Source organism: Mauremys mutica, chromosome 15 (genome assembly GCF_020497125.1).
Source record: "Mauremys mutica isolate MM-2020 ecotype Southern chromosome 15, ASM2049712v1, whole genome shotgun sequence".
NCBI lineage: Eukaryota > Metazoa > Chordata > Testudines > Geoemydidae > Mauremys > Mauremys mutica.
The window spans coordinates 1,257,588-1,281,716 of NC_059086.1; the positions used below are offsets into that span (position 1 = coordinate 1,257,588).

The following is a 24,129-nucleotide window of genomic DNA, read 5'->3' on the forward strand; positions in this document are numbered from 1 at the left end:
GGGAGCAGGGGGCTGCGGGTCGGGAGTGAGGGGCACCGGCAGAGCTGGGGGGAAGCAGGGTGGGGGCTGCGGGTCGGGAGTGAGGGGCACTGGCAGGGCTGGGGGGAGCCCAGGGCTGGGCTGGTGGTGAAGTGGGGGGGTGGATGCACATGCACACAGGGCCCCATTGTGCAAGGTGTCCTCCCCCCCCACACACGCTCTCTCTGCTGTCTGCCTCCCCCCCCCCCCCCAGCCCTGGTGGTGCTTTGGGGGAGCCCAGAGAGGCTGCAGCCTGTGACTCAGGTGTCCTGGGAACAATTCCTGGTGGGGGAGGGTTTGCAAAGGGGGGGTCCCCAGATTAATTCCCTGATCACTCCCCCCCCCCCCAAAAGGGACTCCTGGCTTTTTAACACGGAGCCATCTCAGGTCAGTGCTGCTGTGATGCGGCGGGATATTCCCACAATGCACCGGGGGAAGCTTTCCCGGCGCTGCTGCTGCAGAGCCAGGCAGCGCGTCCTCCTCGCTGCTGCCCCACCCCCGCCCGAGTGGCGGCCGGCCAGGGCCCCCCAGCGCCCCCCTGGCTCGCTGCCCCTGAGCAGGGCCATGGCGGAGCAGGAGCGGGGCCAGGGCTGCCCGGGGGCTGGCGGGGGGCACCAGGCCCGCGCCCAGGGGGGCGCCACCGAGAGCGAGATCCAGAAGGCCGTGGAGTTCAAGGTGGACGGGAACCGCTGCTACAAGGAGAAGAAGTTCCGGGAGGCCATCGGGAAATACCACCGGGCCCTGCTGCAGCTCAAGGGGCTGCAGGGCCGGGCCGGGGCGGCCAGCCCGGAGCAGAGCCCGCTGGACCCGCCGCGCTGCCCACTCACCGAGGAGCAGCTGCGGCTGGTGGAGAGCACCGAGGTGGAGTGTTACGACAGCTTGACGGGTAGGTGCCGGCCAAGGGGCTGGGGGGGGACACAGTGGAGACACCATCCGGGGGGGGGACACCCCCCCCACTGCCAGGCAGACATGGGGCCGGATTCGGATCCCAGCTCTGTCCCCCCGCTGAGGTCACTCCGGAGTCACTCCTGCCTGCGATGGGTCAGGGCTGGTTCTGATCCTGCTCCCTCCCCCCCCCGCCAGCTGAGGTCACTCCGGAGTCACTCCTGCCTGTGATGGGGCTGGGGTGTTACTGGGGGCTGGCGGGGGCCTGCTATCCCACTGGGGTCAGTCCGGAGGTGGCCCTGGAGCTGGGCTGAGGATTGGACCCATGTGACACAGGGGCTTGCCCCATGCACAGCTGTTTACACTGTTGCTCTGTGCAGTCTGGCACTTCGCACGAGGGTTTCACTCGTGCTTTGCACCAGAAAACACTGGTGGGAGCAGCCAGGCTTCTAGCGTCTCTCCACTGGCGTGTGGGGCGCCCCCTGCGGTGCCTTGCCAGCTGCCGGGGGGTCCAGGCCACAGGTTCTGCTGCCCCCCACAACGTGTGCAGCCCCGTGGGACAGGCCAAGGGCAGCCCAGGGCCCAGCAGGGGGATGGGAGACCCGGGGTCCCACAGTTTGCAGCTCCTGAGGCCCCGGCCACGTGCACCCGCCTATCCCGGAGCTGGGCCACAGGGGGGAGCCCCCGGTTCGGCCCAGGGACCCGTCTCCTTCCATGGCCGGGGGAGCTGCCTCCTCCAGCCCCCATGCAGGGGGCTGAGGTGCCACGAGCTCCAGAGAGCAGGGCCCTGTGCCCCTGCTGGGACCCATGGGCTGGGGGGGCGGGCAGCTGCCTGGGAAACTTTGTTTTGTTTTCAAACTCCTTTAAATAGAGATATTTTAATTGACACATCCTGTGGGCGAGCCCCTCACCTGGGACACTAGGGGCTGCGGGTTGGGAGTGAGGGGCACCAGCAGAGCTGGGGGGGGCAGGGCTGGGCTAGCAGGGGCTGCGGGTCAGGAGTGAGGGGCTCCGGCAGGCCTGTGGGGGCAGGGTTGGGCTAGCAGGGGCTGTGGGTTGGGAGTGAGGGGCACCGGCAGGCCTGTGGGGGCAGGGCTGGGCTAGCAGGGGCTGCGGGTCGGGAGTGAGGGGCACCGGCGGAGCTGGGCTAGCAGGGGCTGCGGGTCGGGAGTGAGGGGCTCTGGCAGGCCTGTGGGGGCAGGGCTGGGCTAGCAGGGGCTGCGGGTCGGGAGTGAGGGGCACCGGCGGAGCTGGGCTAGCAGGGGCTGCGGGTCGGGAGTGAGGGGCTCCGGCAGGCCTGTGGGGGCAGGGCTGGGCTAGCAGGGGCTGCGGGTCAGGAGTGAGGGGCACCGGCGGAGCTGGGCTGGCAGGGGCTGCGGGTCGGGAGTGAGGGGCACCGGCAGAGCTGGGGGGAGCAGGGCTGGGCTGGCAGGGGCTGCGGGTCGGGAGTGAGGGGCACCGGCAGAGCTGGGGGGAGCAGGGGCTGCGGGTCGGGAGTGAGGGGCACCGGCAGGCCTGTGGGGGCAGGGCTGGGCTAGCAGGGGCTGCGGGTCGGGAGTGAGGGGCACCGGCAGAGCTGGGGGGAGCAGGGGCTGCGGGTCGGGAGTGAGGGGCTCCGGCGGAGCTGTGGGGGGAGCCCAGGGCGGGGGAAGAAGGGGGCTGCAGGTTGGGGGTTAAGGGCTGGTCTTGGCCTAGGTCTGGGCAGCGCCTGGCACGTGCTGCGGGGATGGACGCTGAAGGCTGAAGGCAGCACATCTTTCTGCCCACATGGGGGGCCGAGCTGTGGGGCCAAGGGGGGGATCTCAAGGCGCAGCGCCGGCCCCTTTAACTCTCTGCCCTCCTGGGTGTGGGGGGGGGAGTGAGCCCAGGGCCGGCGGAGTCGGCGAACGGAGCCCGGCTCTCCTGGGTCCCGGCCGCGCGGCGGGCGAGTGGGGGGCCGCGCGCCCCAGCCCCACTGACGGCCTCTGCCCCCAGCCTGCCTGCTGCAGTCGGAGCTGGTGAATTACGAGCGGGTGCGCGAATACTGCCTGAAAGTGCTGGAGAAACAGCGCAGCAACTTCAAAGCCACGTACCGGGCGGGCATCGCCTGCTACCACCTCGGGGACTACGCCCGCGCCCTCCTCTACCTGCAGGAGGCCAAGAGCCGGGAGCCCGCAGGTGAGAGCGTGAGGGGCCAGGGCAAGGGCCGTGCATGGCCTATGTCCTGCTTCGGCACTAGGGGGTGCTGTGGGGCAGGGGCGGGGGCATCATAGGGCGTTGTGGGGCGGCAGGAGTTCAGCAGGGGGCGCTGTGGGGCAGGGCGGGGGCGGCAGGGGGTGCTGTGGGGTGAGGGCTCGGCAGGGGGCGCTGTGGGGCAGGGGGCGGGGCAGCAGGGGGTGCTGTGGGGCAGGGGCTCGGCAGGGGGCGCTGGGGGGTAGGGGGGCAGGGGGCTCGGGGCCAGTTTCACCCTCTCCCCTCTCCGCAGACACCAACGTGCTGCGCTACATCCAGCTGACGGAGCTGAAGATGCTGCGGGGGGCCCAGCGGGCCGGCTACCAGGAGCTGATGGCGTAGGGCCCGGGCTCCCCCACACCGGGCCCCGCCCCCCCCCCCCCCCCGGGCAGACGCTCTGTCCCCTGCTCTCTCCTTTCAGCCTGTTTCCTTCCCCCTCCGCGGTGGCGGCTGGGGGGACCCTGGGGGGGTGAGTCCTCCATGCCCCGGCCCCCACGGACCTGCCCAGTTCTAGCCCCCACAATGGGGGGCAGGGGGGCTTCCTGACCCCGCTGCTGGAGTGACCCCCCCAGGCCCATGGCAGCAGCCTGCGGGCTGCTCCAGCCAGCGGCGGGGGGGGGCAGGTTCTCTCACCCCCCCAAGTCTGGTGCAGGGATAAATTGACCCCATAGCATCAGGCAAACTGTCCCCCGGGGTGTGGGGGTGTCTGTGGGATGGGGGGACACCCCCCAGAACACACAGGCAGCCTGCCTGGCCCCCAGCCCCACGGTGGAGTTCGGTGGGGTGGGACCCCCCTTCCCCCAGGGTTACCATGGCATCAGGAGGAGTGAGGGGAGGGGGGGCGTCTGCAGGTCCAGGGCCCCCACAGGGCCCAACTCCCCCTGCCCCGGTTAACCCCAAGGGGCCTGGGGCTCGGCATCCCCCCCAGACCTCCGGGTACCCATGGGGGTGGGGCTGGCACGGAGCCCCTCCTGTCACCCCCACATGCCCCCCAATGCAGGGGGCAGAACCCACAGAGCGGCTGTGTGCCCCCTGCCAGCTGCTGCCCCCCTCCATGGGGCTGAGGGCACCCCCCATTTCACAGCATGTCGTGGGGGCCCTGGGCTCGCTGCCCTCCATGCCAGGGCTGCAGCCTGCTCCCAACACGGGCTGCGGGGGATCCCAGGGCCCAGCCCGAGGGGGGGGCTACACCCCCACCCCCAGCTGGGCCCTGCAGGGGGGAGGCACTGAGGTGGGGCCTGTGGCTGGGGGAGCCTGGGCTCTGGCACCAGGGAGGCTGCTCTGATTTCTTGTGGACGGTTTCTTTACCTGTCCCCCAAGGTAGATGCTATAAAAACCATGTTGATTTTCTCCTGTCCATTTATTTCTGGCGCGGGGGGGGGGAAGCCTCCTGCAGCCAAAGGGCTGGGGCGGGGGCCACTGGGTTGGGGGCTGCCCGGCTGGTGCTGCGGGGGGGGGGGGGGATGAAGATGCCCCTGCCCAGGCCCACAGTGTCTCGGCTTTTCCTTAAAGTGTCGTGGGCCTTGGCCCCGGGGGCTGGTGGAGCCGGAAACCGGCCTGGGGTTTGCCTGAGTCTGCTGAGAGCCTGCTGGGCCAGGCAGGGGGGCTGCTCCCAGGGGGCAGGCGGAGCCGGAAACCAGCCTGGGGTTTGCCTGAGTCTGCTGAGAGCCTGCTCGGCCAGGCGGGGGGGGGCTGCTCCCAGGGGGCAGGCGGAGCCGCAAACCACCCTGGGGTTTGCCTGAGTCTGCTGAGAGCCTGCTGGGCCAGGCAGGGGGGGCTGTTCCCAGGGGGCAGGCGGAGCCGCAAACCGGCCTGGGGTTTGCCTGAGCCGGCCGGGCCGGGCGGGGTGGGGTGGGGGCGGCTCCCGGGGGCAGGGCGCGTGTGGGTCACACCTCCAGCCCGTGATTCCTTCGCCCAGCCCCGCGTGGGGGGGCGGCAGCCCTGGGGTGCTCCAGCCCAGCTGGGGGTGACCCCACCCCGGGGACGGGGGATTCGGCTCCCAGTCGTACCTGCGGGCAGCGAAAAGGCCGCAGGGCCCAGGGGCAGCAGGGCCAAGCCGGGCGTTGGACCCAGGAGTCCTGGCTCCTGGCCCCTCCCACCCCCCGGCTGCCCCACAGAAGGGAGGGGTCGGGCCCTGGGTATGGAGGGGGAGACGCTGCATTTCCCAGCAGGGCCCAGCCTGGGGCGAGACCTGGGGGGAGGGGAGCTATTCTGCCTCCGGCCAATCAGCAGCGATCTATGGTAACCATGGCAACACAGCTGTGATGGAATCTAAAGTGCCCCCCAGGTACAAGCCTCTGGGTGGGGAGTGGGGGCTACTGGTTAGAGCGGGGGGGGGCGGAGCCAGGTCTCCTGGGTTCTCTCCCTGGCGCTGGGAGGGGGGTGGGGACCAGTGGTTAAAGCGCGGGGGGCCGGGGGCTGGGCGCCCGGATGCCTGGGTTCTCTCCCTGGCTCTGGGAGGGGAGTGGGGTCTATTGGTTAGAGCGGGGGGGTCTGGGAACCCGGACACCTGGGTTCTCTGGGAGGTGAGTGGGAGCCAGGACTCACGGGCAGGGGGGCTGGCGAGGGCCCTGCCTGCCCCCTGGAGGCCCTGGGCAGTACTGCAGCAGGCGCAGAGGCTGGCAATTGTTGGGGTCGGGGGGCAGGACTTGGGGTGATCCCTCAGGAATCAGGATGCTGCAGCAAGCGCCCGGGGAGGGGGCTGCTCTCCTGGCCGATCCCACGGGGCCATGTGGCACGGGGGCTTTGGGGGCACGGCTGGGCTGGCCTGGCCTAGCGCCGGTGGCGTCAGGGTTTAGCCAGGCCCTGCGCTGTGCAGGATCAGGGCTGTGGCACGGGGGCTGGCGCAGGATGTGAGGGGCAGCGCTGGGCACTGAACCCAGGTGTCCTGCATCCCAGCCTGACCCCTGTGGGGGAAGGTCGTCAAACCCGGCCCAGGGTGCGGGACCGGCTTCGCCCTGGGCAGCAGCAGAAACCTGTGTGCGAACCAGCCTCTGAACACCACGGGCCATAACCCCTCCCCCCCCACGTCCCCGGACTCCTGGGTTCCAGTCCCAGCGCTGGGAGGAGCTGGGGGCCAGCAGGTACAGAAGGGGAGAATGGGACAGCTGGGTCCCTGTCTGAACAGTCCCCATGCCCCACCCCAGAGGTGGCTGCAGCTCAGTGCCCAGTGAGGGAGGGGCCTGTAAGCAGTTGGCGGGGGGCTCAGCTGCATGCACAGCTGGCGTGGAAATGCCACCTTAGTAACTGTGTTCATGGGGGACAAGCACCCCCTGCTGGCACAGAACGGTTCTTTGTTTTTTTTAACCTTTCTTTTTTTTTTTTACAAACACCACATGGAATTTAAATGGGGGGGGGGTCCTTAACCCCCATCAATAAATACACATGCTCCCCTCCCCCACAATTCCCTTCCCAACCCCGCTCCTCGGAGGCAGCAGCTTCTCCCACAGCAAAGCCTTTGGAGCCGTTGGTGGGTGCGGTGGGATCTCAGCCCGCTGAGGGTGGGACATGGGGTCAGCAGCAGGATGGGGGATGGTGGCGCAGGCGCACAGTAAAGAGGTTGGTCCATCCAAGAGGGCCTCCCCACAGGTAGGTCTGGTGCCCCACGCCGGCTGTGGGGGGGGTGTACATTCATGGGAGGTGCCCCATACTCTGGGGGGTCAATGGGACATGTCGGCATCCAGGCTGGCAGAGTGCGGTGCCCCCCCGCAGAGCGGCACCGTGCTGTCCTTGCTCTGCCCCTCCATGTCTATGTCCAGCAGCGTCTGGCGGGCGCTGGGGGGGTCCGGCCGCTCCCCCTGCGTCTCGCACCCGCTGCCCGGGGACGAGCGGTGAGTCCTTCCGAAGGAGACGAGTTTCCAGGGGTCAATGCGGGAGCGGGCGGGCGAGGGGCGGGGCCGGGGCGCGAACTCCAGGGTCTTGGGGCGCTCGACGGCCGGTTCCGTCTCGGGGGGCCTGCGCCGCGATGGGGGCGGGAAGAGCGCGGGGGGGTCCAGGGGCTCCTGGGAGCCTGTGGGGAGAGGGGAGGAAACCAGCTTAGATGGCCTGGGTGGCTGCAGCCCATAACTCCCCCAGGGCCCCCCACAAAGCTCCCCTGAACTATGGGCCCCCCCTCCAGCTCACAGCCCCAACTTCTCACACAGCTGCCACACACCCCCCCGCACCACCCCCCAGACACCCCCAGGCCCTCTCTGGGGAGCGGGGAGCCCCGACTCCTGGGGTCGAGCCCTGGCTCCGGCAGGGGGAGTGGAGCCTAGGGGGGTTCGGGGGGAGCATGAGAAATGAGGGTCCAGGGACCCCACAACAGCCCCAGCACCTGGGAGGTGGCAGGTGGGGTCTCCGACAGGCTGGTGAGGTGGGTGGGCTGTGCTGGGGGGACTGAGTGTGATAGATGCAGGAATGGGGGGCAGGGAGGGGCTGAGGGGTGAGGAGGGGTCAGGGAGGGGCTGGGGGGCCATGGGGGAGGAGGGGGGTCGGGTGGGCGCAGGGAGGGGCTGAGGGGTGAGGAGGGGTCAGGGAGGGGCTGGGGGGCCGTGGGGGAGGAGGGGGGTCGGGTGGGCGCAGGGAGGGGCTGAGGGGTGAGGAGGGGTCAGGGAGGGGCTGGGGGGCCGTGGGGGAGGAGGGGGGTCGGGTGGGCCCAGGCAGGGGTTGGGGGGTGAGGAGGGGGCCGGGGGGCAGGACCACCCCGGTGTTATCCTGCGCCGGGGGGGGGGGGGCGGCGCGGTTCCCCCACTCACCTGCCCCGGGCGCCCCCTGCTGGCCGGGCGCGGGCGGGCGCAGGGCCCCGTCCGAGGGCGTTCGCCGGTGCCCGCGGGTCAGCGCCCGGGCGGCCGGCACGTGGGTGGGCGTCAGCGACTGGTGCGGGTCCCTCTTGAAGCTCTCGGCCCGGAGGTCCAGCAGGGGGTTGTGGGCGGGGGGGGCGCCGAGGGCCGGGGGCCCGGGGGGCGGCTCCTCGTCCGGGGGCAGCAGGGACTTGGTGGAGTTGCAGTCGGAGAGGGAGGAGAGCGACAGCAGCGTGACGGAGCTGGGGGGCCCCTGGTGCCCCCGGGCGCGGCCCCCCCGCGGGCCTCGCCCCCCCGCCGGCCCCAGGCCCAGCTCCAGCAGGTCGCTGCCCAGCGCCACCGCAGCCAGGACGGAGGCGCAGCCCAGGAGAGCCACGGCGCTGCGCTTGTGGGGCCCGGCCCCCCGCGGGCCCTCGGTGCTGGGGGGCAGCTCGGCCGGGGACTGGGGGGCGCTGCCCCCCGCCTCCGCGTGCTCCTCTGGGGAGAGACAGAGGGACGGGTCAGGGTGGGGGGCACAGCGACCCCCAGCTCCCTGCTTCGGGGCCCCCCCGCCAGGCCTGCCCCCCCCAGCTCCCTGCTTCGGGGCCCCTCCCGCCTGGCCTGCCCCCCCCAGCTCCCTGCTTCTGGGCCCCTCCCGCCTGGCCTGGCCCCCCCAGCTCCCTGCTTCGGGGCCCCCCCTGCCTGGCCTCGCCCCCCCAGCTCCCTGCTTCGGGGCCCCCCCTGCCTGGCCTCGCCCCCCCAGCTCCCTGCTTTGGGGCCCCCCCTGCCTGGCCTCGCCCCCCCCAGCTCCCTGCTTCGGGGCCCCCCCGCCAGGCCTGGCCCCCCCAGCTCCCTGCTTCCGGGGTGCTGGGCTGGGGGGTGGCTAACACAGACCCTCACCCCACTGCCGGAGACACCAAGCCCCCCCGCCGCCCCTCCAGGACCTGCCCCCCCACCCCGGGGCCTGGCCCCCCCATAGGCATGAGCAGCACGTACCCATCTCCGTCAGGCTGGCGAAACCCCCTGTCATGGGGGCGCGTTTCGGGGACTTGCCGAGGTTGGGGGCGCTGGACGACCACTGCTTGCTGCCCTCGCCCAGAGCCTTCAGCCTGCGCCGGGGAGACGGTGAGACCCCCCCGCCAGTGCCCCTCACTCCCGACCCGCAGCCCCCTGCTCCCCCCGCCAGCGCTGCCGGTGCTCCTCACTCCCGACCCGCAGCCCCTGCCAACCCAGCTCCGCCGGTGCCCCTCACTCCCGACCTGCAGCCCCCTGCTCCTCCTGCCAGCGCTGCCGGTGCCCCTCACTCCCGACCCGCAGCCCCCTGCTCCCCCCGCCAGCGCTGCCGGTGCTCCTCACTCCCGACCCGCAGCCCCCACCCTGACCTCCCCCCAGCTCTGCCGGTGCCCCTCACTCCCGACCTGCAGCCCCCTGCTCCCCCCCCCAGCGCTGCCAGTGCTCCTCACTCCCGACCCGCAGCCCCCACCCTGACCTCCCCCCAGCTCTGCCGGTGCCCCTCACTCCCGACCTGCAGCCCCCTGCTCCCCCCGCCAGCGCTGCCAGTGCTCCTCACTCCCGACCCGCAGCTCCCTGCTCCCCCCACCAGTGCTGCCGGTGCCCCTCACTCCCGACCTGCAGCCCCCTGCTCCCCCCGCCAGCGCTGCCGGTGTCCTCACTCCCGACCTGCAGCCCCCTGCTCCCGCCGCCAGCTCTGCCGGTGCCCCTCACTCCCGACCTGCAGCCCCCTGCTCCCCCCGCCAGCTCTGCCGGTGCCCCTCACTCCCGACCTACAGCCCCCTGCTTCCCCCTGCCAACACTGCCGGTGCCCCTCACTCCCGACCCGCAGCCCCCACCCTAACCTCCCCCCAGCTCTGCCGGTGCCCCTCACTCCCGACCCGCAGCCCCCACTCTACCCTCCCCCCCAGCTCTGCCGGTGCCCCTCACTCCCGACCCGCAGCCCCCACCCTGCTTCCCCCTGCCAGTGCTGCTGGTGCCCCTCACTCCCGACCCGCAGCCCCCTGCTCCCCCTGCCAGCACTGCCGGTGCCCCTCACTCCTGACCCGCAGCCCCTGCTAGCCCAGCCCAGTGCCTGTGGACATGCAGTTACCCGAATTGGGCCCAGAACCCCTCCCCCCGGTTCCCCAGCCGGGCGCCCCGACCCCGTACCGCTCCTCCCCGCCGAGCCGCTCCTTCTGCAGCGTGGAGCTGGGCCCCCACGTGCGCCCCTTCTTCTTGTTCCCCGCCAGCGCCTCCCTCTTCAGCCCCGCGCTGCGGCCCCACGTCTGGCTGCCGTCCACAGGCGTCACTGCAACGAGGGGGGTCAGCGGGACCCCCTGCGTCCTGGCCCAGCCGCCCACATTGCAGGCCAGCGGGGCGGGACAATTCTGGGCTCAGTGCCCCCCCGGTAGGGGCTATGGGCGGGGGGGGGAGATGGGCGGGGGGGGGCATCTCCCCAGCCAGGCGACACTGGCTCATAATGTGCCAGTTCTGGTCCTGGATCCGGGACAGGAGCCACAACCATTCCCCGGCCCAGCAGGGCTCAGCCCCCGTCTGGGGCAGCCCCACAGGGGGCCTGGCCTGGCCTGAAACTGGGCAACAGAGACCCAGCAAGGGAAGGAGGAATCATGGCAGAGCTGGGGGGCAAATTCACACAGGCGGCCTAGGGGGGTGAGGGGGGCTATGGGGGTGAGGGGGGCCGATGGGGGCTGGGTGGCTATAGGGTACTCACGGCGGATGCCCCGCAGGCAGGAGCTGGGCGGGGGATGGGGGGCTATGGGGGTGATGGGGGGGCTCCGAGGGCCGTGGGGGGGGCTATAGGGTACTCATGGCGGATGGCCCCGCAGGCAGGAGCTGGGGGGCTATGGGGGTGATGGGGGGCTCTGGGGGGCTCCGAGGGCCGTGGGGGGCTATAGGGTACTCACGGCGGATGGCCCCGCAGGCCGGAGCTGGGCGGGGGATGGGGGGCTCTGGGGGGCTCCAAGGGCCGTGGGGGGCTATAGGGTACTCACAGCGGATGGCCCCGCAGGCCGGAGCTGGGCAGGGGATGGGGGGCTCTGGGGGGCTCCGAGGGCCGTGGGGGGCTATAGGGTACTCACGGCGGATGCCCCGCAGGCAGGAGCTGGGGGGCTATGGGGGGCTATGGGGGTGATGGGGGGGCTCCGAGGGCTGTGGGGGGCTATAGGGTACTCACGGCGGATGCCCCGCAGGCAGGAGCTGGGCGGGGGATGGGGGGCTCTAGGGGTGATGGGGGGCTCTGAGGGCCATGGGGGGCTATAGGGTACTCACGGCGGATGCCCCGCAGGCAGGAGCTGGGGGGCTATGGGGGGCTATGGGGGTGATGGGGGGGCTCTGAGGGCCGTGGGGGGCTATAGGGTACTCACGGCGGATGCCCCGCAGGCGGGAGCTGGGCGGGTGATGGGGGGCTATGGAAGGCTATGGGGGTGATGGGGGGGCTCCGAGGGCCGTGGGGGGCTATAGGGTACTCACGGCGGATGCCCCGCAGGCAGGAGCTGGGGGGCTATGGGGGTGATGGGGGGGCTCCGAGGGCCGTGGGGGGCTATAGGGTACTCACGGCGGATGCCCCGCAGGCCGGAGCTGGGGGGCTATGGGGGTGATGGGGGGGTCTCCGAGGGCCGTGGAGTGCTCTGGGGTACTCACGGCGGATGGCCCGCAGGCAGGACCTGGGCGGGTGATGGGGGGCTATGGGGGTGATGGGGGGCTCCGAGGGCCGTGGGGGGCTCTGGGGTACTCACGGCGGATGGCCCGCAGGCAGGACCTGGGCGGGTGATGGGGGGCTATGGGGGTGATGGGGGGCTCCGAGGGCCGTGGGGGGCTCTGGGGTACTCACGGCGGATGCCCCGCAGGCCGGAGCTGGGGGGCTATGGGGGTGATGGGGGGCTCCGAGGGCCGTGGGGGGCTCTGGGGTACTCACGGCGGATGGCCCTCAGGCGGGGAATGATGATGGGGCTCACGGGGGGGCTGGTGCCGTTGGCTCCTGGGCCTTTCCGCTTGTCCAGGGTGGGCGACGCCTGCACCGTGATCTTGTGTTGGAAGCCTGGGAGGAGAGAGGCCGGATCAGCCCCAGAGCCCAGCCCCCTGGCGCTCAGCCCCCCGGAGCCCCCTCAAGGCAGCTGCGGGCGCCCTGCACTGCCGCAGATCTCCCCGACCTGGCAGCCTGACGCAGCTGCTATGATGCAGTGGGGGCAGGGTGGGCATTACGGGGCGTATGGGGGGATATGGGGCATAAGGGGGAGATATGGGGCGTACGGGGGGATATGGGGCATACGGGGGAGTTATGGGGTGTACGGGGGAGTTATGAGGCGTACGGGGGGATATGGGGTGTACGGGGGAGTTATGGGGCGTACGGGGAGATACGGGGGATATGGGGCATACGGGGGATATGGGGTGTATGGGGGAGTTGTGGGGCATATGAGGGAGTTATGGGGCATACGGGGGATATGGGGCGTACGGGGGAGTTATGGGGCGTATGGGAGGATATGGGGTGTACGGAGGAGTTATGGGGCATACGGAGGAGTTATGGGGCATCTGGGAGGATATGGGGCGTACGGGGGAGTTATGGGGTGTACGGGGGGATATGGGGCATAAGGGGGAGTTATGGGGCGTACGGGGGGATATGGGGCGTACGGGGGAGTTACGGGGTGTATGGGGGGATATGGGGCGTACGGGGGGCTATGGGGTGTACGGGGGAGTTATGGGGTGTATGGGGGGATATGGGGCATACGGGGGGATATGGAGCGTACGGGGGAGTTATGAGGCGTACGGGGGGATATGGGGCATACGGGGGAGTTATGGGGTGTATGGGGGATAAGGGGCGTACGGGGGGATATGGGGCGTACGGGAGAGTTATGAGGCGTACGGGGGGATATGGGGCGTACGGGGGAGTTATGGGGCATACGGGGGAGTTATGGGGTGTATGGGGGGATATGGGGCGTACGGGGGGATATGGGGAGTACGGGAGAGGTATGGGGCGTACGGGGGGATATGGGGCGTACGGGGGAGTTATGGGGCATACGGGGGAGTTATGGGGCGTACGGGGGGATATGGGGCGTACGGGGGAGTTATGGGGCGTACGGGGGGATATGGGGCGTACGGGGGGCTATGGGGCGTACGGGGGAGTTATGGGGTGTATGGGGGGATATGGGGCATACGGGGGGATATGGAGCGTACGGGGGAGTTATTAGGCGTACGGGGGGATATGGGGCGTACGGGGGAGTTATGGGGCATACGGGAGAGTTATGGGGCGTACGGGGGGATATGGGGCGTACGGGAGAGTTATGGGGCGTACGGGGGGATATGGGGCGTACGGGAGAGTAATGGGGCGTACGGGGGGATATGGGGCGTAAGGGGGAGAAATGGGGGGTAGGGGGGGATATGGGGCGTACGGGGGGATATGGGGCGTACGGGGGAGTTATGGGGCGTACGGGGGGATATGGGGCGTACGGGAGAGTTATGGGGCGTACGGGGGGATATGGGGCGTACGGGAGAGTTATGGGGCGTACGGGGGGATATGGGGCGTACGGGGGAGTTATGGGGTGTATGGGGGGATATGGGGCGTACGGGGGGATATGGGGCGTACGGGGGAGTTATGGGGCGTACGGGGGGATATGGGGCGTACGGGGGAGTTATGGGGCGTACGGGGGGATATGGGGCGTACGGGAGAGTTATGGGGCGTACGGGGGGATATGGGGCGTACGGGGGGGTCGGTGGCGGTACAGGGAGTTGCTGAGATAACCAGGCCTACGAATGTACCCAACCGAAGCGCCGCTGGAGGAGAGCCGGCGGAGGTTGGCGAAGGCTCCCGCTGCTCCGTTCTGTGAAACGGTCGAAGGAAGCGGCGAGGAGGCGCCGGCCCGGGAGCGACGGACTCCGCCCGAGGCCGGGCGGAGCTTGTGCCGGGCACCCGCGGCGCAGAAAACAAGGGACCAAACGGGTGTGTCAGGAATTGGGTCTAACCGGTGGACAGACGGAGGAGGCTGGATTGTTCCACCCGTCGCTGGGCTGGGGCTGGGGCAGAACACGGGAGCTTCTGCTCTCGGGGCGGCCGTGGTGGGAGCGTTTCGGCTGCGACACCAGCCCCCCGCTCCTCCCACCGAGCCCCCCTGGGGTTCAGGGGAGATCCCAAAGAGAGTGGGGAGACGAGGGCCTGGCCCGAGCAGGACCTGTGCAGGAGGGGACCTGACCGTGCCAGCCAGGCGGCGTCCTGGGACTGTTCTTAATGTTTCCTCTGAATACCGTGCGGGTGCCTCAGTTTCCCCTGTGCATTTCTTAAGCCTCCAGGGCGCATAAATGGCCGACACTCTGTCTCCTGGCAACTAATGGCCGGGGCCCTTCCCCCCTGCAAGGGGATGCTGAAGGTGTTGGAGACAGAGAGATCAGGTGAGCTCCTGGCCCGGGAAAGAGACACAGCCCAGAGAGGAGGGGCTGGGGGGGGTCAGTCTGGAGCTGGCTGGGGACGAGGAGTGAGGGCAGCCGTGGGGGTCTGGCTCACTGCCCCCCAGAATGGACCCGGCCGAGGGGTCCGGTTCGCGGTACCTACAAGCTCTGTGTTAGACCCTGTTCCTGTCATCAAATAAACCTCTGTGTCACTGGCTGGCTGAGAGTCACGTCTGCCTGCGCAGTGGGGGGGCAGGACCCTGTGGCCCCCCAGGACCCCGCCTGGGCGGACTCGCTGTGGGAAGCGCACGGAGGGGCAGAGGATGCTGAACGCTCCAAGGAGAGACCCAGGAGGTGAAGCCGTGGGAGCTTCTTGCCCTGCAGACAGGCTGCTCCGAGGGAGAGGAGGCTCCCAGAGTCCTGCCTGGCTTGTGGGGAGCAGCTCCAGAGCAGCGCCCGGGGACCTCGTGACATGGGTCCAGAGCAACACTGGCATGGCCAACCCGCCCGCCCAGAGCATCCCCAGTGGCTGAGCTGCCCCGGATCCTGAGCCCCATCTTCCTCCCGCCCCGCGTCAGGATGGCGACCGTCAGTGCCAGGGGCGTAGCTGGGCTGGTCCCCGGATGTTAGAGACGAGGCGGGAGGAGACGTCAGGAGCAGAGCTCTGCCAAGCTCGCCAGCTTGTGTCTCTCACCAACAGGAGCTGGTCCCCCACCCCCCCTCCAATCTCTCTTGCCCCTGATTCGGAACCGAACGAGAGAACTAACCCCCCAGCAAGAGACATGCACTGTGATGGGGCGCTGGCCCCACCCTGGCCTCTAAGGGGTTAATAGCGCCCTAGGGAGGTTGTGCAGGAGGTAGCCAATTAGAGAGGGGCTGAGAGAAACAGCCAATCAGGGCCCAGCAGGCCCATATAAAAAGAGCTGCAGGGCTGAGCAGGGTCAGTTACTCTTTGGTGCTGCAGGAGGGAGGCCTGGCAGTGGCAGTGGCAGTGGCAGTGGCAGTGGCAGTGGCAGTGGCAGTGGCAGTGGCAGTGGCAGTGGCAGCCTGGCTGGAGCAGAGCTGCTAGCAGGGACCGGGGGAGCTGGGCGAGCTCCTGCCTGGCTGCTGGGATTTGCAGGCTGAGGAAGGGCGAGGAGGGTGCTGGGGCCATGGGGAAGTGGCCGGTGTCACGGAGTGTGGGGGAGTCTGGGCCCTGCACCCCTCTTCCTGGGATTCACGGTGACTCTCAGCCAGCCAGTAAGATGGAAGGTTTATTGGACAATAGGAGCACAGTCCCAAGCAGAGCGAGTAGGTACAACCAGGACCCCTCAATCGAATCCTTCTGGGGGTCCAGGGAGCTTAGACCCCAGCCTGGGGTTCCCTGCGCTGCCCCCCCCCAGCCCAAACTGAAACTAAAAAGTTCCTCTAGCTGCTTTCTCCCCCCTCCCCCAGCTGCTCCTCCCTTTGTCCAGTCTCTGGGGCAGAAGGTGTCACTTCTCCCACCCCCCCCGGCACAGCCGGTCAATCTCACCGCTGGGGAGGGGGCAGGACAGCTGGGGTGCAGCACTTGCCCCTGGAAAGGGGCGTGTGGCTCACGGCAGGGCTGGGGGGCCGTGACAGAGGATGCCGAGGTCCTTGGGGTGATGTGGGTCCAGGAGCAGATGTGACAGTGGGCGGGGCACCAATGGGTGACAGTGTGACAACCTGTGGCGCTGATCCCATGGCAGTGCGGGGTGCCTGAGGGCAGGTGATGCGGTGCAGGGGGATGTGGGGCACAGGGGGGTGGCAGGAAGTGTTGAGGGTGGGGGGCCTGCAGGGGGGTACCTGAGGGCAGGCTGATGTGGGTGGGGGGCGCAGGGGGGATCAGGGGGGCCTGCAGGGGGGTACCTGAGGGCAGGTGATGCGGTTGAGGGGCGCAGGGGGCCGGCGGGGGCCCTGCAGGGAGGTACCTGAGGGCAGGCTGATGTGGGTGGGGGGCGCAGGGAGGATCAGGGGGGCCTGCAGGGGGGTACCTGAGGGCAGGTGATGTGGGTGTGGGATGCAGGGGGATGTGGGGGGCCTGCAGGGGGGTACCTGAGGGCAGGTGATGCAGTTGTGGGGCGCAGGGGGCCGGCGGGGGGCCTGCAGGTGGGTACCTGAGGGCAGGTGATGCGGTTGTGGGGCGCAGGGGGGCCGGCGGGGGGCCTGCGGGGGGGTACCTGAGGGCAGGTGATGCGGTTGAGGGGCGCAGGGGGGCCGGCGGGGGGCCGGCGGGGGGGTACCTGAGGGCAGGTGATGCGGTTGTGGGGCGCAGGGGGGCCCGCGGGGGGCCTGCAGGGGGGTACCTGAGGGCAGGTGATGCGGTTGAGGGGCGCAGGGGGGCCGGCGGGGGGCCTGCAGGGGGGTACCTGAGGGCAGGTGATGCGGTTGTGGGGCGCAGGGGGGCCGGCGGGGGGCCTGCAGGGGGGTACCTGAGGGCAGGTGATGCGGTTGTGGGGCGCAGGGGGACCGGTGGGGGGCCTGCAGGTGGGTACCTGAGGGCAGGTGATGCGGTTGTGGGGCGCAGGGGGGCCGGCGGGGGGCCTGCAGGGGGGTACCTGAGGGCAGGTGATGCGGTTGAGGGGCGCAGGGGGGCCGGCGGGGGCCTGCAGGGGGGTACCTGAGGGCAGGTGATGCGGTTGTGGGGCGCAGGGGGGCCGGCGGGGGGCCTGCAGGGGGGTACCTGAGGGCAGGTGATGCGGTTGAGGGGCGCAGGGGGGCCTGCGGGGGGCCTGCGGGGGGGTACCTGAGGGCAGGTGATGCGGTTGTGGGGCGCAGGGGAGCCGGCGGGGGCCTGCAGGGGGGTACCTGAGGGCAGGTGATGCGGTTGAGGGGCGCAGGGGGGCCGGCGGGGGGCCTGCAGGGGGGTACCTGAGGGCAGGCTGATGCGGTTCCCGTCGCGCAGCTTGAGGCGGCTGCGTTTGAAGTGGCCCTTGCGCCCCTTGACCCGGGGCCGCTCCTGGCCCAGCTGGTCCATGAGCAGGTGCAGCTCGCGCTGGACGATGTCGATCTCGCGGGCGGCCAGCTCCTGCTCGCGCCGCCGCAGCTCCTCCTCCTGCGTCTTCTGCTCCTGCGCCGCCCGCAGCAGCTCCTCCTCCCGGCTCCGCAGCTCCTGGGGCACAGGGGGCACAGCGTGGGGCGCGGGCCTGCACCCGGGCAGGGGGCTGTGCCATGCATGGGCAGTACAGAGGGTCCCAGGAGGGATCGGGGGCTGTGGGAGGCCGGGGGGGGGGCTGTGCCATGCACGGATGCTATGGAGGGTCCCAGGAGGGATCAGGGGCCGGGGGACCTGTGGGAGGCTCAGGGGGCCCCCAAGGGGGGGCTGCCATGGGGTGGGGGTGTCCCACTCACCTTTTCCTTGGCGCGCAGCTCACAGAACATCTGCTGGATCTCCAGCTTCCAGTCGTCCTGGAGCGAGTGGAAGGCGTCCAGGGCCATGGAGAACATGGCCGAGTGCTCGATGGCCACCAGCCGCCCCAGGATGCTCCCGAAGGGCGGCCGGGCGTGGGGGTCTGGGTCCCAGCACTCTGCGGCGGGAGAGAGAGTCAGCCGGGCCCAGGGGCACCCCTGGAGCCCCCCCTCCTGGGGCGAGCCCCCCCAGGCACACCCCGTCCCCCCCGGGCACTCACCTGCCAGCAGGCGGGCGAAGGGCTCGGGGCAGGTGGAGGGAATGGGCAGCGTCAGCTTGTTCATGGCCACGCCATAGGCCACGGCCAGCGCGTCGATCTCCCGGTACGGCACCTCCCCGGTCAGCAGCTCCCACAGCAGCACCCCGAAACTGCAGCACAGGGACAGGCTGGGCTGGGGGGGAGGGCTGAGCATGGAGCCGGGGGTCAGGGTGACCCCCCCATCCTGCCATGCTGTGACCCCCCCAAGGTTGCCCAGCCCCTTGGGATCCAGCCCCCTCCCCTGGGGGCCCCCCGCTCTGCCCGGCCCCGGCACCTCCAGACGTCGCTGCTCTTGGAGAAGCGCGAGAGCCGGATGACTTCGGGCGCCATCCAGGCGTAGGTGCCGGCCGCACTCATCTTGGTCGTCTTGTGCCACTCGCGCGCCAGCCCAAAGTCCGTGATCTTCAGCGTGCGGCCGCCCAGCTCCCCGGCCTCCATCTTCTCCAGGATCAGGACTGGGGGGCAGGAGAGTGAGGGGGCGTGAGGGGGCACCCAAGGGGAGGGGCCCAGGGTAGCCCCCAAGCTGGCCTGTCCCTTGACCGCCCCCCCTTTGCCCGGTCAGGGGCTGGAGGGGGTCTCAGCCCCCCCTCCCCCAGCAGCACCCCTGCTGGGACCCAGGCCACAGGATGGGGGGGGGTGCACCAGGGCTCATGCGTCTCCATAGCGACCATGCAGCCCGTGCTCAGGCCTGGGGCTGAAGGGGGGAGTCAGTGTCCATGGGCTGTGGGGGGCAGAGAACTGGGGTGCAGCCACCTCCTCTGCCCCATGAACCTGAACTACAGGGAGGCACTGACTGCTATGGGGCAGGGGCCTGTCCCCGCTAGGGGGCGCCGGCTCCCATCCGGCCCCAGGGCAGGGCCTGGCTGGCAGCAGGGAATGGGGCCGGGGCCTGGCCCCTCAGGGGACACAGGTTCCGATCCCACCCCAGGGCAGGGCCTGGCTGGCTCGGGGGGTGTGGCAGGGAATGGGGCAGGGGCCTGTGCCCTCTAGGATGCCAGTCCCATCCTGGAACACCTGCTTTCCTGCCAGCAGCTGTTCAACGTGTGAAGTGAGCTTGGCAGGTCTCGGTGCCTCCCCATGGTGTGGCCCCCACTCGCACCCCAGGGGGAGTCAATCCTCGGGGGGTGGTGCCAGTCTGGCCCTTTGTCCCGGCGCTGCTCCTCCCTGGCCCCGGCACTCACCATTGATGGATTTCAGGTCGCGGTGGATGATGGGCACCACGGCCTCGTTGTGCAGGTAGTTCATGCCGCGGGCGATCTGCACGGCCCAGTTCACCAGCACGTGGGGTGGCACCTTCCTGCCGGCCAGTGCTCGGTTGAGGGCGCCGCCGCGGGCGTACTCCATCACCAGGCACAGGTTGGGGGGCTGGAGGCACACGGCCTTCAGGGCGATGATGTTGGGATGGTGCAGCATGCAGAACAGCCGGGCCTCCTGCCGGACGCTCTCGGCTGTGGTGCTGATGTCCTCGTCGGGGTCCTGGCGCGCCGCCTTCACCGCCACCTCCTCCCCCCGCCACACGCCCTTGTAGACCTTCCCGAAGCCCCCCACCCCGATGATCTCGTCCAGCAGCAGCTCCTGGAAGGAGATCTCCAGCGGCAGAGGGTAGGGACCACCCGGGGGGCTGCTGGCCACGTAGTCACAGGGGAAGACGCCCACTCTGTCCTCGATTTTCCCCGTCCACCAGCCCTCGTCTCCCGACACGGTGGAGTCCTGGGAGAGAACCTCCACCAGGTCGCCGCGCCGCAGCGTCAGCTCCTCTTCCGCCGCCGCCTCGTAGTCGAAGACGGCCGTCCAGAAGGGGTTGGCTTTGTGGTTCCACCCCCCGTCGCCATCCTCCGGCCCATCCCCGGCCTCCTCGCCGGGCAGCGCCTTGTGCCCAGGCTCCATCCTGGGCCCTCCGCCGTGCCGGCCGGCCTAGGTGGCTGCGTGCTGCTGGGACATGCTTCCGTGCTCTGAGCGGGGACAGCCGCCCGCCGTCGCTGGCCCAGGGACTGGCCCCCGGTGCCCGCTCCCACCACGGCAGCAACATCCAGAGCTCCCAGCGCGTCGCCTCTCGGCTGCAGCCCGGCAGGCGTGGGCCGCAGGTGGGTGGCTGGCGCTGTGGACTAACCCCTGCAGCACAAGGCACAGCTGAGAGCAGGGGCCTTCCCTGGAGCCTGGCTGGGTCCCCCCTGCACCTCTCAATTGCGTTGCTTCCCTTTGAAGCGAGGGACCGGCGCGTCCAGCCTTTGCATCTCCGGGCGCCGGCTCTGCCCGGCCGTGGCGCGGATCCGCTCAGAAGAAAGGAGGCCTCATGCTTTCTTTGAGGACAGATAAATAGCCGAGGAGCTGCCCCGCGTGGACAGGGAGCGAGGGCCCGGGGCCCGGAGCCGCGGCTCCGCCGCAGCTGCCCTGGCTACACCAGGGACCAGATCGGAGCCTCGTCTCTCCCTGGCTTGGGTCTGGCTCTGTGAGGCTAGAGGTGCCCACCAGCCCGCGGGCGCTTGCGATGGGTGCCCCGGGGCGCAGGGCACGAGGGCTCCAGCCGGCGAGGTGGCAGGATGGGACCCGGCGCCAGCTGGGACACAGCCACTTCCTGCCACCCAGCAGCTGGCAGAGCGTTCGCCTCACCTGTTCCTGGCTGGCACCGCTGCCCGGTGCGCCCGGCCCCGGCCCGTGGGGGTCTCTGCACCCGGCCCGTGGGGGTCTCTGCGCCCGGCCCCAGCCCGTGGGGGTCTCTGCACCCAGCCCCGGCCTGTGGGGGTCTCTGCACCCGGCCCCGGCCCGTGGGGGTCTCTGTGCCCCGGCCCGTGGGGGTCTCTGCACCCGGCCCCAGCCCGTGGGGGTCTCTGGCCCCGGCCCCAGCCCGTGGGGGTCTCTGTGCCCCGGCCCGTGGGGGTCTCTGAGCCCGGCCCCGGCCCGTGGGGGTCTCTGTGCCCCGGCCCGTGGGGGTCTCTGCACCCGGCCCCGGCCCGTGGGGGTCTCTGTGCCCGGCCCGTGGGGGTCTCTGCACCCGGCCCCGGCCCGTGGGGGTCTCTGCCACCTCCGGGCCCGCCCCGGGCACCTTCCTCTGCCGCACCGGGGGGCGGCGGGGTCACCCCCCCAGCTGGTTCTGCAGCGGCCGCCGCCTCCTCCCCTCCCCCCGGGCTTGCAGCAGCCGCTCGCCCCGCCGGAGATGGGGTGCGGGGGGGTCCTGGCCGCGGGGCGCAGCCCCCCCTCAGTGCATCTCCCGCGCCTCCCCCCGCGCCCCTCCCCGGCTCCTCTAATGGTGCCCGGGCTCCGCCGGGGCTGTCAGCTGGTCTCGGGGTGTCCAGGGACCCGGCGAGCCGCCCCGGTGCAGGCTGGGACTTGTAGTTCTCTGGCAGGGGGGTGATGTGGGGGGAGCCCAGGCCCGGCGGTGCCCGCTGCCGCCTCCTGGCCCAGCCGGCGGGCGGAGAAGCTGGGCCAGGTGGGGCAAAGTGCCCTGCTCGGGGGTGGGACGGCCAAGCTCCCAGCCCGCCGAGCGGCCCCCACGCCGCAGCCTCGAAGCCTTTTCCCCGGCGCCTCGTGCCGGTCGGCAGGGGGGCAGCAAGGCCCCTGCCACGGGCCGGGATCACGAGAGTCGGGATAAAAGCGAGCGAGCGAGCTGGCAAGGGTGTGACTGGAGAGCAATCCCACGGACCGGGCTGCGCCCAGCTGGCCTCCCCCGGCCCCAGCCGGGTGCCTCAGACGTCGGCCGCTAAGCTTCGTCATGCGTGTATCTGGGTGTGGAGGTTCGCTCGGCTCAGCACCGGCGCTGCAAATAAACCACCAGTAAACAGCAGTCCCGGCCCACCCCAGAGGTGGCTGCATCTTGATGCTGGGCAAGTGATCCCTGTTTAAACAGCTGCTACACGCCAACTCAGAGGCAGCTGCAGTTCAGCCCCAGGTAAGTGCTGCCTGTGCCCTGTCGCTGAGCAGCTGCCACGTTCCACCCCAGAGGTGGCTGCATTGCAGTGGCTGAGAAAAGTGCTGTATTGTTTAATCTTGAAAGTTGTTACTACTTATGGGCATGACGGTAGCACCCAGAGGTCCCGACTGAGCAGGGGGTGCTCCCGTGGGGCTGGTTGGTGCACAGGGTGAGAGATGGTCCCTGCCCTGAACAGCTCAGCGTGTCGGTATCCCGTGCACTAGAGAAACACGAGTCCATGGCAGATTTTCTGGCATTTTAGCAACAACGAGGCAGAGCAACGTGCTGATTACAGGATTATTGTTCTCAGCAGGCGGAGGTTACCGCAGCCACAAGCGCACAGACCAGACGGGCATCCCGTGTCCTGCCGTCCTCACCCCCAATGTGTTCCCAACCCACGTGCGACAGAGCCGAGGAAAGTGCCTTCTGGTCCCGGCTCCCTAGCCCCCCAGCGGTACCCCCGGCTCTCCCGCGGCACTCTGGGAAACGTAGTCCCAGGGAGATGCACACAGCAACCTGCCTGGGCCAGAGCCAGCCTGGCCTAGAGATGCAGATGATGATGTTGGGGGGCGGGGAGAGGCCTGGGGCTTCTCCGGAGGAAGCAGGCACTGGGCTCGCCCACGGGAGGGGCAGCTTGCTGAGCCCAGCCGGTGTGGGAGGCTGGCAGGGCACTGGGCCGGAACCCAGGAGATCCGGGGGCTGGTCCCAGCAAAGAGTGGGGGTTGGGGACTGGAGCGGGGCGTCAGTAGCAGAACCAGGGATGGAACCCAGGCGTCCTGAGTCCCAGGCCTCACCTTGTTCCACCTGGCAGGTCTTTGGGGCAGGCCCTGGGCCCCCTGGCACATCCCAGCTGGGGCTACCACAACCCAGGGTGTCCCAGGGGGAGCCCCCTCCGCCAGGGCTGCCCCCTGGGGCTGCCGGCACCTGAGGCAGGTCACTGCAGGGGCACTGAGTGCACGGCAGGCAGGTGTGACTGTGGAGCTGTCCCTCACTCCCACCCGCAGTTTCCCTGTCAGCCACCGCCCATGGCAAACCAGCCCGACGGGTCCGGCAGCTGGCTCCAGCCTGCTGGGTCCCAGCACCCAGCAGTGGGGGTGAGGCTGCTCCCAGCTGCGGCACTGTGAGGGCAGAAGCTATGGGGAACCCGAGGGCAGCAACTGGGGGTGTCTGGGGCTGGAGGGACAGACAGAGGGGGGCCCAGACACACACAATGTGGGGGGCTAGGGAAGGAATCAGCTTCCTGCCCCCGGGCTCCAGCTGCCCCCGGGGGGAATGGGGGTCTGGCCGTGCTGAGCCATGCGGGGGCTGCCAATGGGACCTTGCGGGCTGGGGGTGGGGAACCCATGCTGAGTTGGGGCCCTGGGCCGGCCACAGCCACAGGCACCCACCAGCCCAGAGCCAGCGATCCAACCTCAATAGTCAAAGAAGGGTCCAGGGAGAAAACTCGTCTGTCTACCCATCCTCCCCCAGCGCCAGTGTCCGTCCCCATCCTCCCCCAGCGCCAGTGTCCGTCCCCATCCTCCCCCAGCGCCAGTGTCCGTCCCCATCCTCCCCCAGCGCCAGTGTCCGTCCCCATCCTCCCCCAGCGCCAGTGTCCGTCCCCATCCTCCCCCAGCGCCAGTGTCCGTCCCCATCCATCCCCAGAGTCCAGCCACCCTCCCCCAGCGCCAGTGTCCGTCCCCATCCTCCCCCAGCGCCAGTGTCCGTCCCCATCCTCCCCCAGAGTCCAGCCCGTCACCCAGCGCCAGTGTCCGTCCCCATCCTCCCCCAGCGCCAGTGTCCGTCCCCATCCATCCCCAGAGTCCAGCCACCCTCACCCAGCGCCAGTGTCCGTCCCCATCCATCCCCAGCGCCAGTGTCCATCCCCATCCTCCCCCAGCGTCAGTGTCCGTCCCCATCCTCACCCAGCGCCAGTGTCCGTCCCCATCCATCCCCAGAGTCCAGCCACCCTCCCCCAGCGCCAGTGTCCGTCCCCATCCATCCCCAGAGTCCAGCCACCCTCCCCCAGCGCCAGTGTCCATCCATCCCCAGAGCCTGGACAGCTCCAGCCATGGGCCCTGCCTGTCTCTGGGCACTGCCAGCCTCGCGGCCGGGGTACCCGTACCCAGAAGAGAAGGGTGCTGTGATGCCCCGGCGGCCCCCTGCCCCCGTTCCTGGCTGCGGGAGGCAGCGGATCCACTCGGGCCGGGCACCGCAGGTATCTAACACGAGAGTCAAACAGCAGCAGCGTCTCCTGGGGCCGTGACTGGGGCCAGCTTTATTACAGCCTGGGCTCCGAACGCAGGGGAGG

At 70.2% G+C, this 24,129-nt stretch overlaps 2 protein-coding genes across 4 annotated transcripts; one reads left to right on the forward strand and one right to left on the reverse strand.

Annotated features, from left to right (window-relative positions):
* Positions 1 to 356: 356 nt before the first annotated feature.
* On the forward strand, positions 357 to 4,446 carry TTC9B (tetratricopeptide repeat domain 9B). Its single transcript, XM_044989255.1, has 3 exons — positions 357 to 904; positions 2,878 to 3,060; positions 3,368 to 4,446. Exons 1-3 carry the CDS (start codon positions 421 to 423, stop codon positions 3,454 to 3,456), a joined length of 756 nt encoding a protein of 251 aa, XP_044845190.1. The 5' UTR covers positions 357 to 420; the 3' UTR covers positions 3,457 to 4,446.
* A 1,804-nt stretch (positions 4,447 to 6,250) lies between these two features.
* On the reverse strand, positions 6,251 to 20,623 carry MAP3K10 (mitogen-activated protein kinase kinase kinase 10). Of its 3 annotated transcripts, XM_044989249.1 has the most exons (10): positions 19,114 to 20,620; positions 18,207 to 18,387; positions 17,894 to 18,042; positions 17,616 to 17,791; positions 17,136 to 17,376; positions 11,803 to 11,925; positions 10,038 to 10,176; positions 8,871 to 8,983; positions 7,851 to 8,372; positions 6,253 to 7,123 (listed from the first exon to the last, which is right to left on the reverse strand). In XM_044989249.1, exons 1-10 carry the CDS (start codon positions 19,817 to 19,819, stop codon positions 6,774 to 6,776), a joined length of 2,700 nt encoding a protein of 899 aa, XP_044845184.1. In that variant the 5' UTR covers positions 19,820 to 20,620; the 3' UTR covers positions 6,253 to 6,773. The 3 variants fall into 3 exon arrangements, with proteins under 3 accessions (XP_044845183.1, XP_044845185.1, XP_044845184.1); XM_044989248.1 differs by having other exon boundaries at positions 6,251 to 7,123; positions 17,616 to 18,042; positions 19,114 to 20,623; XM_044989250.1 differs by lacking the exon at positions 7,851 to 8,372 and having other exon boundaries at positions 6,252 to 7,123; positions 17,616 to 18,042; positions 19,114 to 20,622.
* Positions 20,624 to 24,129: the final 3,506 nt, after the last annotated feature.

Excerpts from the sequence above, each read along its gene's own strand:
- TTC9B (XM_044989255.1), top strand. The coding sequence starts at position 421 with ATGCGGCGGGATATTCCCACAATGCACCGGGGGAAGCTTTCCCGGCGC. Across the intron at positions 905-2,877 it reads GTGTTACGACAGCTTGACGG|CCTGCCTGCTGCAGTCGGAG; the intron begins GTAGGTGCCGGC and ends CTCTGCCCCCAG. Across the intron at positions 3,061-3,367 it reads CAAGAGCCGGGAGCCCGCAG|ACACCAACGTGCTGCGCTAC; the intron begins GTGAGAGCGTGA and ends CCCTCTCCGCAG.
- MAP3K10 (XM_044989248.1), bottom strand. The coding sequence starts at position 19,819 with ATGGAGCCTGGGCACAAGGCGCTGCCCGGCGAGGAGGCCGGGGATGGG. Across the intron at positions 18,388-19,113 it reads CGACCTGAAATCCATCAATG|TCCTGATCCTGGAGAAGATG; the intron begins GTGAGTGCCGGG and ends CCTGCCCCCCAG. Across the intron at positions 7,124-7,850 it reads GCAGGGGGCGCCCGGGGCAG|GCTCCCAGGAGCCCCTGGAC; the intron begins GTGAGTGGGGGA and ends CTCTCCCCACAG.